Source organism: Macrotis lagotis, chromosome 1 (genome assembly GCF_037893015.1).
Source record: "Macrotis lagotis isolate mMagLag1 chromosome 1, bilby.v1.9.chrom.fasta, whole genome shotgun sequence".
Lineage (NCBI taxonomy): Eukaryota > Metazoa > Chordata > Mammalia > Peramelemorphia > Peramelidae > Macrotis > Macrotis lagotis.
The window spans coordinates 864,593,443-864,608,849 of record NC_133658.1 but is presented as its reverse complement, the minus strand read 5'-3'; the positions used below and the strand labels follow the sequence as shown (position 1 = coordinate 864,608,849).

Here is a 15,407-nt window from a genome sequence, read left to right as displayed (position 1 = left end):
TATTCTCCATATCATGCCCACTCAATCCAGTACTTAATGATTGTTGATTGCTTGCCTTCTCAACATTTGGACTTTTCCATTCTCAGACCCTGTGGGAGTTCATACTAATCTCAGTTCTCTGGTACCAGGATTCTTGGTCTCTTTTCCCCTCCCTCCCACCTACCCAGAGGCTGACCTTAGGGTTCTTACTTGTCCCCAGGTTGTTCACAGGGACCTGAAACCCAGCAATATCCTTTACGTGGATGAGTCCGGGAACCCTGAGAGCATTCGAATCTGTGACTTTGGCTTTGCCAAGCAGCTTCGAGCAGAGAATGGGCTCCTCATGACCCCCTGCTATACTGCCAACTTCGTGGCCCCAGAGGTGAGCAGAGACCCTTCCCCTTCTGCCCTAGGGTTACCCAAAAGGAGAGAAGGATCTGATCTTGGGTGGATGGCAAGGGAGAAGCAGCAGCATCTGTTTAATCTAATGGGACAAGGAGTTTCCATTGAGCACTCTGGTATAGTCCCCCAAGTCAGTCTCATCCTTCCTATTACTTCCAAAGTGTCATCTGGAACTCGTCTTCTGTAGTTAATAAACAGTTATATAGATTTTGCATTTACTTTTTACTTCTTTTATATGGATATTTTTATTAAGTCTGCTCAGGTAGTCTGGTGATTCACCTGGATTTAGTCATCTGTGTTAGTGTTTACTCAGGTAGAATGGAAACTCCTTGAAAGCAGGGGCTGGTTATCTTTGTCTTTGCATCAGTAACATTAGCAAAGCACCTGTTAAACTGAATGGAACTGAACTCAGTTTCCCCATCTATAAAATGAGGGGGATTAGACTGAAGCTCTGAATCTATGATCCTGCTATGTTAGACAAGACCCTTTTCCTTTCTGAGCCTCAGTTTCCCCATCTCTAATAGGAGAGGGTTGACCTGGATGGCCTCTTAAGGTTCCTTACATCTCTAAGTCTGATTCCATGGCCTAGGTTCAAGTTATGTCCTAGATACTGATTAGCCATATGACCTTACTCCTCTGTTCGGCATTGTGCCACTTGTCATGTGACCATGGGAGACTAGAGCCCCATGTCAACTGGAAGCAAGCATGGTGGCATAAGGCATGGTATTGCTGCCTCACAGGGTGTAGTGAGAAGCAAATGAAATAATGCATATAAACTGCTCCACATATTTCATAGTACTAAGTAGATGCCAGTAATCATTTGTGAATGTTATTATTCTTGCCCAGGTCCTAAGGCGCCAGGGCTATGATGAAGGCTGTGACATCTGGAGCCTGGGGATCCTGCTCTATACCATGCTGGCTGGGTAAGTAACCTGCCGCTAGCCCCAGAAGATGGGCTCTCTTTTGGATTCCTTCCTGCTCCTGCCAAGACCCTGATGGACTGAGGTCCCCTAACATTTCCTCCCAGCCCAAAATGGTGCATGGACCTTTCAAGTGTTTATTTACTGCCAGGGCAATGTAGGTAATGGAAAGGGGTAGGTTCCTTGAATACTGGAGAGGTGGTGGAGTGGACAGTGCCCAGGATTAGGAGTCAGAAGGGCCAGGCTTCAGTTCCTTCTCTTCCAGATACAACTTATGGTACCTTGGGTCAAGCCATTTCATCTCTTAGGGCTTCAATTTCCCCATCTGTAAACTGGAGATAGAAATTCTTGCAATAGCTCAGTGAGTTAGGTAAGAACAGAAGCTCTTGGAGTCGCTAGGTGGTGCAATAGATAGAACACTGGCCTTAGAATTAGGAGGACCTGAGGTCAGTTTTGGCCTCAGATGCTTAATAATTACCTAGCTGTGTGATCTTGGGCAAGTCACTTAGCCCCATTGCCTTTAAAAAAAATAAAGAAAAATTGGGGCGGCTAGGTGGCGCAGTGGATAAAGCACCGGCCCTGGAGTCAGGAGTACCTGGGTTCAAATCCGGTCTCAGACACTTAATAATTACCTAGCTGTGTGGCCTTGGGCAAGCCACTTAACCCCATTGCCTAGCAAAAAATAAAATAAAATAAAGAAAAAATAAAGAAAAGAGTGAGGAGCCCTGCATCAGGGAAACTGGGTTCAGCTCTCAATTCTGGCACTTACCACTTGGGCAAGCTGACTCCTGTCACACAGCCTCACTTTCCTCATCTATAAACTGAAGGGGTTGGACCAGATGCTGCCAAAGATCCCTTTCAGCCAGTGATGGGATTCAAATAAATTAACAACTGGTTCTCTACCCTAATGACCATTTTAAATATACAGAGCGTTTACTATTTCATGCATTTAGTTCTCAAATAAGAACAATAAAAAAGAGGGACACAAAACTATATTATGTTATATTACTCACAGTAAGCAAACATATCCTATGGAGCAAAAGTAGCCACGTAACCCATGTTGGAACATATGCAGAACCAAAGCTCATTCTCCCTATTTAACCTTTTTTTTTCCCCTTCTACTTCCATGGCTTCCAAAATGGGCAATAAGATAACCCTTGAAATCTATATTTCTATTGGTTCGTTGTGCCCCAGCTTCCTATTGGTTTCACCATTCAGGGAACACCAGTGTATTCATAATATCTTGGGGGAATTTTCAGTGTAACAACAGAGCAGAAACAAATGACAGCTTGTCACCCCCTGGTTATTTGGCTCTTTTTCTCTTTACATTATATGTTTGTTTATTGAAGTAACAAAAACAAGGGAATGAAAATGAGTTTTAAGAAATGAATAAATAAATGAATAAATAAATGAATAAATAAATGTATGTTACAAGCATAGTTCTGTCACTTTTTTTTTCCTCCTGTGGATGGAATGATCACTACTATGGGCACCTAGAAAGCACTTTGCAGAAGAACATTATAAAAGAGTAAGGAATGCAAATTTATGATTTTCCACATTGGGAGGCTACCCAGGAACCCACCTTAGAGAGAACCCTGATTACAAGTGCCACTTTAACAACCAGTTAGGGAACTCAACATAAAATTAGCTATTGGTTCTGCCAAACTGGTGCAAACCAACTGAATCCCACCTCTGCTTTCAGCCCTCAAAGTCTCTGACCTTCCCAAGTTGACCTTTCTAACTTTATCCTGTCCCTCAGCTCAGTCTGCCAGATGTTCAGTCCATTGTTTTGGATTTCCTCTTGCCTAATCACCAATCTGTCCTTCATATTCCTTCAGTTCTCTTACTATGGACTTGCTCTTGTCTCAGCCCTTGAGAAAAATTTTCTACTTTGGCCTAGTCCCCCAGTTTTGAGTGTGGGAGTCTTTCTTTTTAAAAAAAAAATTATTTATATTAATTTTGAACTTAAATTCTTCAAATTAATTTTGAACTTAAATGTGACAAAAAGATTCAATTTAATCATTCTATTAATAAGGTCAACAGGTTATTAATAAAAGGGGCATTTGATCATCTCTGTTAGATCAAAGATTAAGGTTCACAATTTATAGGTTTTTGGTGAGGAGGTGAGAGTAACATAGGACATTATAGGACAGAGAACAGCCTTGGACTCCCTAGACAAGAAGAAATTCTTTGTAAGGTTGGGTGGGGTCTAACTAAGATCCAAAGAGTTAATGTGATCTCATTATCAGTAATTGTCCTTCATGAGACTGAATTTTTTAAAATCAGGAATATATTGATTATTAATAATAATTTCTCACAAATAAATAAAGTCAAAAAAGAACATTTCCATGTTCACAGAAGAACCTAAAAGAGAATTCACTATAAAATCATGAATTTACATTTCACAGTTTACTTTTTTAAAAAACTATATATATATATATATATATATATATATATATATATATATATATATAGTTCTTGTTTTCAAAGCTATTCTGCTTTCTGTGCTTTCTTCTAAATTTTCTTTTATTCTCTTCTGTGCACTTTTTATATTTTTTTATTTTTGCCCTCCCTCCCCACCTCCTGCCATTGCGATGGCTACCATTAAACAAAAATATGTATGGTATATGGGCATATGTGCATTTTTGTGTGTATATATGCACCTATATGTGTTTTTATATATATATATATATATATATATGTATGTATATGGGTATGTGTAGTTTTGTTATACATACACACACTATATATATATATATATATATATATATATATATATATATATATATATGTTCTGTTTGTTAGTTCTGTATCCAAAAGCAGATAGCATCTTCTTTCATAAGTCCTTTATAATTAATTGAGGTATATACAACACTCAAAATGACTTAATCCTCAAAGTTGTTCTTAAAACACTATTGCTGTTACTGCATACAGCACTCTCTTTTAAAATTTCTGCTTGTGTCAGCTAGGTGGTGCAGTGGATAGAGCACCAGCCCTAGAGTCAGGAGGACCTGAGTTCAAATCCCACCTCAGACACTTAATTATCTAGCTATGTGATCTTGGGCAAGTCACTTAACCCCACTGCCTTAAATAAAAAACTTTTTAAAGAAAAAAGCATGGGTAAACAAAAATATTTTTAAAAATTCTTCTGCTCATTCATTTCACTCTGCATTACTTCATGCAAGTCTTTCCATGTTTTTCTAAAATCAACTTCCTCATAATAACAGTAGTATTCCATCACAATCATATAGCACAATTTGTTTAGCCATGACCCCACTGATGGGCATCCCCTCACTTTCCAGTTCTTTGCCACCACAAAAAGAGCTGCTATAAATATTTTAGAGCATTTAGGTTCTTTTCCTGTTTTCCTAATCATCTTGGGAAATAGACTTAATAGAGATATGTTACTGGATCAAAGGATATAGGCAATTTAATAACTCTTCAGGCATAATTCCAGATTGTTCTCCAAAATGGTTTGTCAAGTTTCATCAACAGTGAATTAATGTTCCAATTTTTCCACATCCTTTCCAACATTTGTTGCTTTCCCTGCAATCATTTTAGCCAATCCAACAGGTGTAAAGTGATATCTCAAAGTTGTTTTAATTTGTATTTCCCTAATCAATAATGACTTAGAGCATTTTTTCATATGAATATATATTATTTTGATTTCTTTATTGAAAAACTGCCTTTTCATATCCTTTGGCCATTTATCAATTGAGCAGTGACTCATATGCCTATAGATTTGATAAAGTTTTTTATTTATTTGAGAGAGGAGACCTTTATCTGAGGAACTATATATAAAAATTTCCCCAAGTTTCTGCTAACCTTTTGACCTTGGCTATATTTGACCTTGGTTTTATTTATACAAAAACTTTTTAATTTAATGTTATCAAAATTGACCATTTTACACCTCATGCTCCCTATTTCCTGTTTATTCATAAATTGTTCACCTATTCATAAGTCTGATAGGTATTTTATTCCATGTTCTTCTGATTTTCTTATAATATCTCCTTTTATGTCCATTTTGACCTTATATTGACAAATGGAGTAAAATATTGGTCTATGCTCAATTTCTGGCAGGCTATTTTCCTCTTTCCCAACAATTTTTACCAAGTAATGAATTCTTTTCCCCAAAATTTAAGTCTTTACATTGGTCAAACAAGATTATTAATTGGGGTGGCTAGGTGGCACAGTTATTAGAGCACCAGCCCTGGAGTCAGGAGGACCTGAGTTCAAATCCGACCTCAGACACTTAATTACTTAATTATGTGGCCCTGGCCAAGCCACTTAACCCCATTTGCCTTGCAAAAAAAAAAAAAAACCTAAAAAAAATTACTAATAGTCACTTATTCTATATATTGTATGTTTACTTTATTCCACTGATCTACCTTTCTTTATTTTATCCAAGTATCAGAAAGTTTTGATAATTACTGCCTTTTAATATAGTTTAAGATCTGCTAAAAGGTACTCCTGAAACTCCTTCCTTTACCTTTTATTTCCATCAGTACCTTTGATATTCTTGACTTTTTGTTCTTCCAAATGAATTTTATTATTTTTTCTAACTCAGTAATTATGACAATTTTCTAACTAAGCAATTTTTGGTGATTTAATTGGGATGGTATTGAGTAAATAGATTAATTTAATTAAGATTACCATTTTTATTATATTGGCCCTGCCTAATGATGAACAATTAATATTTATCCAATTATTTGGATCTGATTTTATTTGAATTTTTTTTATAATTTTGTTTATATAGTTCCTAGGTTTGCTTTAGCAGGTATATTCCCAAGTATTTTATAGTGTCTAGAGTTATTTTTAACAGGGTGTCTCTTTTTGCAGGGTTTTTGTTGGAGAGATATATAGGAATACTGATGATTTCTGTGGGTTTATCTTATGTCCTGCTTCTTTGCTATAATTATTGTTGTAATTAACTTTTTAGTTGAATCTTTAGGATTTTCCAAGGATATATCATATTGTCTGCAAAAAAGAGATAGTATTATTACTTCATTGCCCATTCTGATTCCATCTATATCTTTTTTCTTTCCTTATTGCTATTGCTAGAATTTCCAATACAATACTGAATAATATTGTTCACAATGGACATCTTTATTTCACACCTTACTGGGAAGGCTTCTAGCTTATTCCTATTACATGTAATGCTTACTGAGGATTTAGGTAAATATTTCTTGTCAATTTAAGGGAGAATCCATTTTTACCTATTCTTTGGGAGTCTCGGTCTTAATCAATTAACTATTGATGAAGCTCCTGCTGTTTGCCAGACTTGTGCCGCGTTCTGGGGATACAAGGCAAAGGTGTACATACACACACACAACCTGCCCCCAGGGAGTTTACATTCTAACGTAAGACACATATTTATGTTTATGTGTGTGTGTACAACACTACACAAATACATACACACAAATTATCCCAGAAGTCTTAGTGCAGTTTTGAGTTTTAAAAACTTAAATATTAATCTTTAATAGCTTAGATCACATATATTAATAGTACATATACATATTAAGTTTTAATAGCTTAAAACTACAGAAAGGGGTTTTGGGACATTGTGTGTGTATATATGTGTGTGCGTACACACTGGAATACAATATATTCAAAATGATTACAAGGTAGTTGGAAGGGAGGAGATCTTCCATCCTCAAAAACCTGCTCCCTCCCTCCTCGCCTGGGATTAGTCTCATAATAACTTCCCCTGCACCCCTGCTTCTGACACAGACAGGGCCTGGGGAAGTCACTCATGCTCTCGGCATCCTCAGCAATTCTTTCAGAATAAATGCAGACAGGGCCAGCTAGGTTGCACAGTGGATAGAGCACTGACCCTGGAGTCAGGAAGACCTGAATTCAAATTCAGCCTGGGTCACTTACTAATTACCTAGCTGTATGACCTTAGGCAAGTCACTTAACCCCATTGCCTTGCAAAAATCTGAAAAAAAAAAGCAGGATAAATGCAGAAAATTTCATGTGTAGAATCTTCTCAAGGGAATGTATCTGCTGCCCCCATTTCCCTCCCTACCCCAGTGCTTTCCCTAGCTAGTACCCCAAGTGCTTGTCAAGCCTTAGCTCTTCCCTCCCCTTCTCTAGTCATCCCTATACTCTGTCTAATGTTTTCTTCCCCTCTTCCCTTGAACCATTCATCAGATCTGCCTAGACCTCAAGTCTGTCAGCCATATCTTCTTAAAAAATCTGACCCTTGGTATACCCAAGGACCTTTCTAACTAGACCACCAGGGTCTCATGACCTTATGTCTTAGAAAGAAGAGACAGAATGCTGAGAACTGCACTGACTTTCTTACCCCCCCCCCCCGCCAGATACACACCATTTGCAAATGGACCCAGTGATACCCCAGAGGAGATCCTGACCCGGATTGGGGGAGGAAAATTCACTCTCAGTGGTGGAAACTGGGACACGATTTCAGAAACAGCCAAGGTAACACTGTAGAACTGTAAGCAACATTCAAAGTAGACTAAGGGAAGCATGGTGCTATCAGATATAGTTGAAAAGCACATATTAGACTCTCCTAGATGGCAGGCATAGTGCCAAGCCCTGGAGATACAAAGAAAGGCAAAGTAGGTTCCTTCACTCAAAAAGTCCCCATTTGAATGGTTGAAGCAACACGTAAATAATTAAGTTCATACAAAATATATTCTGAGTAGAAGGAAGGTGGTCTCAGAGGGAAGGCATGAGCAGCAGGAAGAGAAAAGCAAACCTTTTCAAGCCTGCCTTAGTTCTCCCATCACAGTGACAAGCCAGACAGCCCATTTCTAGCCCCCACCTCTTCCAGTGCTACCCTGCTGAAATTGTGTCTGTATGGCAGCCACTGTTCCTTGGATGGGGAGAGTGTCCAAGTCATTCTTAATTGTTTCCCCCCCAAGAGTGCTTGGTCTCTGACCCTGACTCCCTTAGGGGTGTGGTCCTGAGGATGACCCTGGGTCTGTGCACTGGGCTTTCTCTGCTCCTACCAGTTCTTTCTCCTCCTGCCCCCTCCAGGATCTGGTGTCAAAGATGCTCCACGTGGATCCCCACCGGCGCCTGACCGCCAAGCAGGTTCTTCAGCACCCATGGGTTACACAGAAGGACAAGCTCCCCCAGAGCCAGCTGTCCCATCAGGATGTGCAACTAGTGAAGGTGAGTCAGCCTTCTGAGATGCTCCTGCGTACATACCCCCTTGCTCTGGCTAGACACCAGAGTGTCTGAGGGGCAGGGGCATGGGCACAATCCCCATTATTCCTGGTCTGTATTCTATATGAAGACCTGTGTGTTGGGGGCAAGGAAATTGTCTTCTGCTACCCTCCATTTTTCCATTTAATCTTGCTTCCCCATAGTGCCCCTGGCACAACACAACAGTGTTGTGTTCTTACACATGATTGTCCACCCAGTATATGAATGCTTTTCACGACTGTATCTCCTCCTCCAGTTGTGGGTACAATTCAGGAAAAATGGAAGATTCTCACCTCCATCTTTGAGGAGCTTTGTGGTCTCTGCCCTTGGGGAAAGGCTTGGCTAAGGTTATAAATGGGAATATAGATATTAGAAAGATGGAAAAGGAAGGAAGGATTTATTAGAGGCCTCTTACAAGCCAAGTGTTTGTTGTATGCTAAGCACTTAAAAATATTATTTTATTTGATCCCCACAACAACCCTGGGAGATAGGTGCTGCTATTATCCCTGTCTTACAATTGAGGAAACTGAGGCAAACAGATTGAAGTGACTTGCCCAGGGTCATACAGCTCTATTAAGTCTGACTCCAGGGCCAGTGGCACCACCTAGCTGCCTCTGAAGTACTGTGTGAATTCTAGCCAAAAAACACGTGGTCAAAGGGTTCCCGGTCCAATTCCTTCATTTTATAGATGAGGAAGACAGAGTTCACTCTAAGTGACTGAGCTAACATTTGAACCCCAACTTCTGCCCTCCTTCTCCTGCTTCTCAAGGGTATGGAGGTGAGTGTGTGCTCAGGTGCCCTGTGTAACCCTAATGATGGCTCTATAGCTTGGGCATGAGTGTAGAGTGGTGACAAGTTAAAGTCAAGAAGATCTGGGTTCAAATCCAGTGTCTGACCCTACCTGTATGACATTGGACAAGTCACCCTACATTGCCTCAGACAGCACCCTAGCATGCCTCCTCAGACATAGAGGAATCTTTGATTCCCTGGAGGTTATCACTCTTGGCTGGCCAGAGAACTGGTGAGCTGACCATCAGGTTCCTCCCAGAGCCCTGCATGCTACCTTTCAGGCCAGGGGGACCTAAGGGAAGCAGGATTGCATGGAGCTCTGGGCCTGAGGCTGATATTGAGAAATTAGGACTGGCCCTTGCTGGAAAGTAAGGCCCTGGGGGCAGGCTAGTGCCTGGCCCACAAGAGATGCTTGGTAACTACTTGTTGGATGGATGGATGGATGGATGGATGGATGGATGGATGGATGGATGGATGGATGGATGGATGAGGGTAACCTTATCTCCTGTCCTTCCTCACACCTCAGGGAGCCATGGCTGCCACCTACTCTGCACTGAGCAGTTCCAAGCCCACTCCACAGCTCAAGCCTATCGAGACTTCCATCCTGGCCCAGCGGCGGGTGAAGAAGCTGCCATCCACCACGCTGTGAAGGGTTTGGGGAGACTGTCACAAGCCAAGGGGCTGGGCCATCACCTTAGACTCCACGTGTTTCCCTAAGGAAATCTGCACTTAATCTGCCTGGGCAGGAAACTGGGAGCCAGGCAGGTGGGAGCTCCCGGCAAGCAGCCAGCTTGGATGTTCTCCCCTGGAGGATTGCAAAGTGCCTTTATGCTCCCAAAACACGGACCATTCTTGGCAGGGACTTTCCTGACTGGAATCAATCACTGTACAAACTCTTCTTTTTTTTTTTAAGAAAATGGGGTGTGTGATCAATTCTTTTCCCCCAGGTTCTGTTTGATCGAAAGGAAGGGCCACAAAGCAAGATGAAGGGACCCTCTGTCTCTGTTTCTGGGCCTTGGACTTGTCACTAGATTGGGGCATGGCGATCTGTCTTTGGTGCTTCTGAAATTTGAGGGTCCCTGCTCCCTGGACACCCTCCTGGGATTCCCTCTCCACTCCAGATGTAAAGGGCTTCCAGCTGCCCGTCTTCACTTCAGTGCCCTCAGCCTTGCAATAAATGGATCCTTTCCCCAGATTCTTTCCTCTTGGGCCTAGTTTCAAGAAAGGTTACTGAGCTGCTTTCTGTGGCCAATGGAGCCTGAAGCAGTCCGGCTTTATGGCTGGTTTTATCCCAGCTGAACCATTAAAATGCAGGCTTAAGCCCTCCACCCACCCCACCACCTGCCAGCCCAGGGGTGCCAGGGTCATGAAAGCACTTTTTTAATGACTTGAGATTCACCACTGGACAGAACTCCCTCGAGCCAAACATCATTTTGAGTGTATGTTGTGCTCATGGAAAGAGAGAGAGAATTGGGGGTTTGTTTTTGCCTTTGATTTTTTTTTAATTTGTTCCTTGGCTGGTTACTCAGGGTTCATCTGTCTGTAAGCTTTCTAATAAACTTATTTCTGAGTTGAGAGAATCTCTCTCTGATACTTCTTAAAATTCCACAAACAGGTTTGTGCCAGCCAACAATTTCATTCTCCCAATGAACAGCATTAGATTTTGAATTCTCTTTACCAGTGATGCTTTCAGAAATGAACCTGAGATGTGATATTGAGAGTAGCTGGGGCTCTATGACAGTGCCCTTTTTTTCATTATTTTTCATTTGCTGAGTATTTATTTTTCCTCCCTTTCATCTTCCGTATTCCACTGAGTAAAAGGGGGATGAGAAAAAGAAGGCACAAGTGATAGAATATTGAACTTGAAATCAGGAAGGTTTGAGTTTGAATCCTGATACAGATCCTGGACAAGTCATTTAGCCTCTCTCTCCCCCTAAGTTTTCTCAGTTGTAAAATGAGGATAATAATAGCCCATACTTACCAGGGTTTTTGTGAGGGTCAGATGAGAGAATATATATAATATATTTTTCAAATCTTAAAATACCTTCATAATGAAGAAGCAGAGAACCTGGAATCCAGTATTTTATTTTTTTATTTCATTTTATTTGGTCTTTGTGGGGTAATGGGATTAAGTGACTTGTCCAAGGTCACACAGCTAGTAAGAATCAAGTGTCTCAGGGCGGCTAGGTAGAGCACCAGCCCTGGAGTCAGGTGTACCTGAGTTCAAATCTGCCCTCAGACACTTAATGATTACCCAGCTGTGTGGCCTTGGGCAAGTCACTTAACCCCATTGCCTTTCAAAAAACTAAAAAGAAAAGAAAAAGAATCAAGTGTCTGAGGCCATATTTCAGTGCAGGTCCTTCTAACTCCAAGGTCAGTGCTCTATTTACACACTACCTAGCTGTTCCTGAATACAGTATTTTAGAAGGCAAAGGATCTAAACTTAATAGCCAAGAATAACTTATCCAGCAAAACAAAGAATAATCTTCTAGGATTTTTTTTTTAGGTTTTTGCAAGGCAAATGGGGTTAAGTGGCTTGCCCAAGGCCACACAGCTGGGTAATTAAGTGTCTGAGACCAGATTTGAACCCAGGTACTCCTGACTGCAGGGCTGATGCTTTCTCCACTGCGCCACCTAGCATCCCCATAGGATTTTTAAGGAAATAGAAGACTTCCAAGCATTCCTGACAAAATGACCAGAGCTGAATAGAAACTTTAAAATCAAAAACAAGAGTGAAGAGAAACATAAAAAGAGAAACACAAGTAAGCAATCATTAGAGACTAACCAGGAATAAAGGCTCATATTCAACTATGGAGAGATGATATAGAGGGAGCCTAATTAGACAAGGCCTGAAAGTGATTCTATTATGTCTTAATGATCTTAAGAATGGAGAGGTAGGGGATGGCCAGATGGCGCAGTGGATAGATCACTGGCCTTGGAGTCAGGAGTACCTGGGTTCAAGTTCGGCCTCAGACACTTAATAATTACCCAGCTGTGTGGCCTTGGGCAAGCCACTTAACCCCATTGCCTTGCAAAAAAAAAAAAAAAAACAGAGGTAAATCATGTGGGATCCTGACCAAAGGCCTTGGTACTTGAATTCTTTCTTCTTGGCCCCTTGAGGTCTTTTTTCTTTGACTTAGAAGCTCTAGGTTGACTATTATGTTCCTGAGAGTTTTCACTTTTGGGCTTATTTCAAGAGGAGACCAGAGGATTCTAATTCCAGAGGTTTTAAGATATCTAGGAAACCGGGGAGTCAAGGTGCAGTTGGGGGTATTCACTCTGTCATGCCAGAGGAAAGGATGGCTAACTTTGGAACCCTGTTTCCCCTATAGTGCAGATGTGGTGGGGAGGGGGGAAAGAGATGAAAAAATAAAATATCAATTGTGGAAAAAACAATAATCTAGATAGTTTTCTTTTAAGATTTCTTTAAATAGTATGTCTGCTTTTTTTGTCAAAAATTATGAATTGGCAGTTTTCAGAGGAAGAAATCCAAATGATCAAAAGTCATATTTCTTAAATGCTCCAAACATTAGTAATTCAAGAAATGCAAATTAAAACTACTCTAAGGTCCCACCTTTTATCCATCAGATTGGCAAAGTTGGCCTTTTGGTCAACTACAAATGCTAAAAGAGCTGTGGGAAAGCAGGTACATTAATGCATTGTGAACTGGTGCAACCATTCTGGAAAGCAATTTAGAATTGTACTCCCAAAACAATTGTGTACACCCTTTCTCAGTGATAGTGCCACCATGACCACTGCAAGAGATCAAAGAATGAGGGAAAGGATAGACATGTACAAAGACATTTATAGTATCTGTTTTCATGATGGCAAAGAACTGGAAATTGATGTAGTATCATACATCTTTGAATACCAGATTAAAAAGTTAAGACATGGAGGCAGCTAGGTAGTGCAGTGGACAGAGCACTGGCCCTGGAGCCAGGAGGACCTGAGTTCAACTCCAACCTCAGACATTTAATAAATGCCTAGCCGTTTGACCTTGAGCAAATCACTCAACCCCATTGCCTTAAATAAAGTTTAAAAAAGTTAAGATATATGAATGGCATGGAATACTTTTGTGCTGTATGAAATAATGAAGGGGATGCTTTCAGAGAAACCTGGAAAGACTTGTGTGAACTGATGCAAAGTGAAGTAAGAAGAACTGATAAAATAGTACCAGTATTTGGAAAGACTTAAGAACTCTAATCAACGCGATGACCAACCACAATTCCATCAGACCCGTGATAAAAAGTGCAGCTAAGTGGAGTCATAGTGTGTAGGGCACTGGGCTTGGAGTCAGGAAGATTAAAATCACTCCAGAGCCTTTGCTAAGAATACCCCAAATGGAGTCATGATTGAAAAACAACTAAACAACAACTGATCTTGATAAAACATTCTGCTCATCTTCAGCCAGATAAGTAGAGTACAGATTGATTTATATGTATTTTTGGACGAGGTTAATGTGGGAATTTGTTTCAGCTGATTAGAAATGTTCATAATGAGAGTTTATTTTTTTCCTTGCTCAGTGGGAAGAGGAGAGGTGAAGGGAGAGAATGACCTGAAAATAAAAATAAAATAAAATTGAATTATTGTTTACCCATTACAAACATATGTAGCCACTCATAATAAATTCCTACATTGACCATGTTAGCTTTTCTAGCATAAAATAGACCTTCATGACAGTGGAAATGTGGGGATTTGAACTTGTGAGGAGGTTGAAGCTCACTTGTACAAGGGAAAAAGGCAGATAAAGTAGCTTCCTACTTAGCTAATTATGTTTGTTTAGCAGATATACTGATAAAGGACAATAAATGTTCATGTTCAAAGACATAACCCCAGATCCCCGCCCCCCATAGTTATGACTTTACACTTCTAGAGCTCTCCTCAACAAACTTGTGAGGTGTTTAGGACAAAGATTATTGTTATTTCCTTTTCACAAAGGAGGAAACTGCAAGGGTAGTGACAATAAGGTTAAATCAATCAAGCAATTAAGGGCAGCTAGTAGCACATTGAATAGAGCCCTGGAGGCAGTAAGATGTGAGTGCAAATTTGCCCTCAAACACAAGCTGTGAGACCTTGGGCAAGTCACTTAACCCCAAATTATTCCCCCCCAAACAACAAGCCTTCTGACATTAAATAATATTTTTCCTATTATTAAATGATTCCTGGATGCCAGGGGAACTTCTATTCTATTGGAAGAGACTCATGTCCATAAACATGTTATATACAAAATACATACGAGATAGATTCAGGAAGAAGGGAAGACTCTAAGAATAGTTTCACATAGAGGGACCATTTAAGTGGAGTCTTCTTAAGAGAATTTAGGAGGGAGAGAGTTCCAGGCATGGAGCAACTGAAAAACCCAGAGATGGAAAGATGGAAAGTTTTGTATGAGGAATAATAATAATGAGACCAGAATGATTATAAATGGGTTGCAAGCAGAGTAGTAATTTACAGGGTATCCCCTATGTCTTCATACAGTTCTATTTCTTTTTTTTAATTTATTTTTTTATTCTCATTTTGTACAAATGTTTTTTTTACATTAATAAAATATTCTTGTTTACAAGTAAAAAAAATACCCCTCCCCCCATGAATATAGATAGACTTGCTTGGGTGAAAAAAGGAAAGGGGAGAGAAAAAAATTAAAATTTAAAAAATAGTAATAATTGTAGGTATGACCAGGTGGCACAATGGACGAAGCACCAGCCCTGGAGCCACGAGCGAACGCCCGAGTCCATATCCAAGTCCATATCCAGCCTCGTAAACCCAACAATCACCCAGCCATGTGACATGCAAGCCGCCCGATCCCCACTGCCCTGCAAAAACCAAAAAGAAGAAAAAAAAAAGACCCAAAATAAAATAAAATAGTAATTATAGTAGGGGTGGCTGGGTGGCAGACAGAGCATTGGCCCTTGAGCCAGGAGCACCTGGGACTGAATCCAGCCCCAGACACCCAAAGATCACCTCACTATGTGGCTCCAGGCAGGCCACCCAGCCCCACTTGCCCTGCACCCTCCCCCAAATAATAATAACAAAAAATGTGCTTCAGTCTTTGTTCTAACACTAATAACTCTGTCACGGGTAGATCACATTCTTTATGATAAGTCCAGCACACAAGTTATTTCCATATTTTTCCAACGTTGCCAT

At 40.4% G+C, this 15,407-nt stretch overlaps 1 protein-coding gene across 3 annotated transcripts in view; it reads left to right on the top strand.

The window, feature by feature from the left end:
* RPS6KA1 (ribosomal protein S6 kinase A1) overlaps positions 1 to 13,840 on the top strand; it is a 70,683-nt gene extending 56,843 nt beyond the window's left edge. For all 3 annotated transcript variants that reach the window (XM_074218014.1, XM_074218012.1, XM_074218013.1), the window contains 5 exons: positions 200 to 361; positions 1,228 to 1,304; positions 7,625 to 7,742; positions 8,304 to 8,441; positions 9,790 to 13,840. In XM_074218014.1, coding sequence (XP_074074115.1) covers positions 200 to 361; positions 1,228 to 1,304; positions 7,625 to 7,742; positions 8,304 to 8,441; positions 9,790 to 9,912 — 618 coding nt within the window. In that variant the 3' untranslated portion in view covers positions 9,913 to 13,840. The remainder of the gene's footprint in view (positions 1 to 199; positions 362 to 1,227; positions 1,305 to 7,624; positions 7,743 to 8,303; positions 8,442 to 9,789) is intronic.
* The last annotated feature ends 1,567 nt before the right edge of the window (positions 13,841 to 15,407 follow it).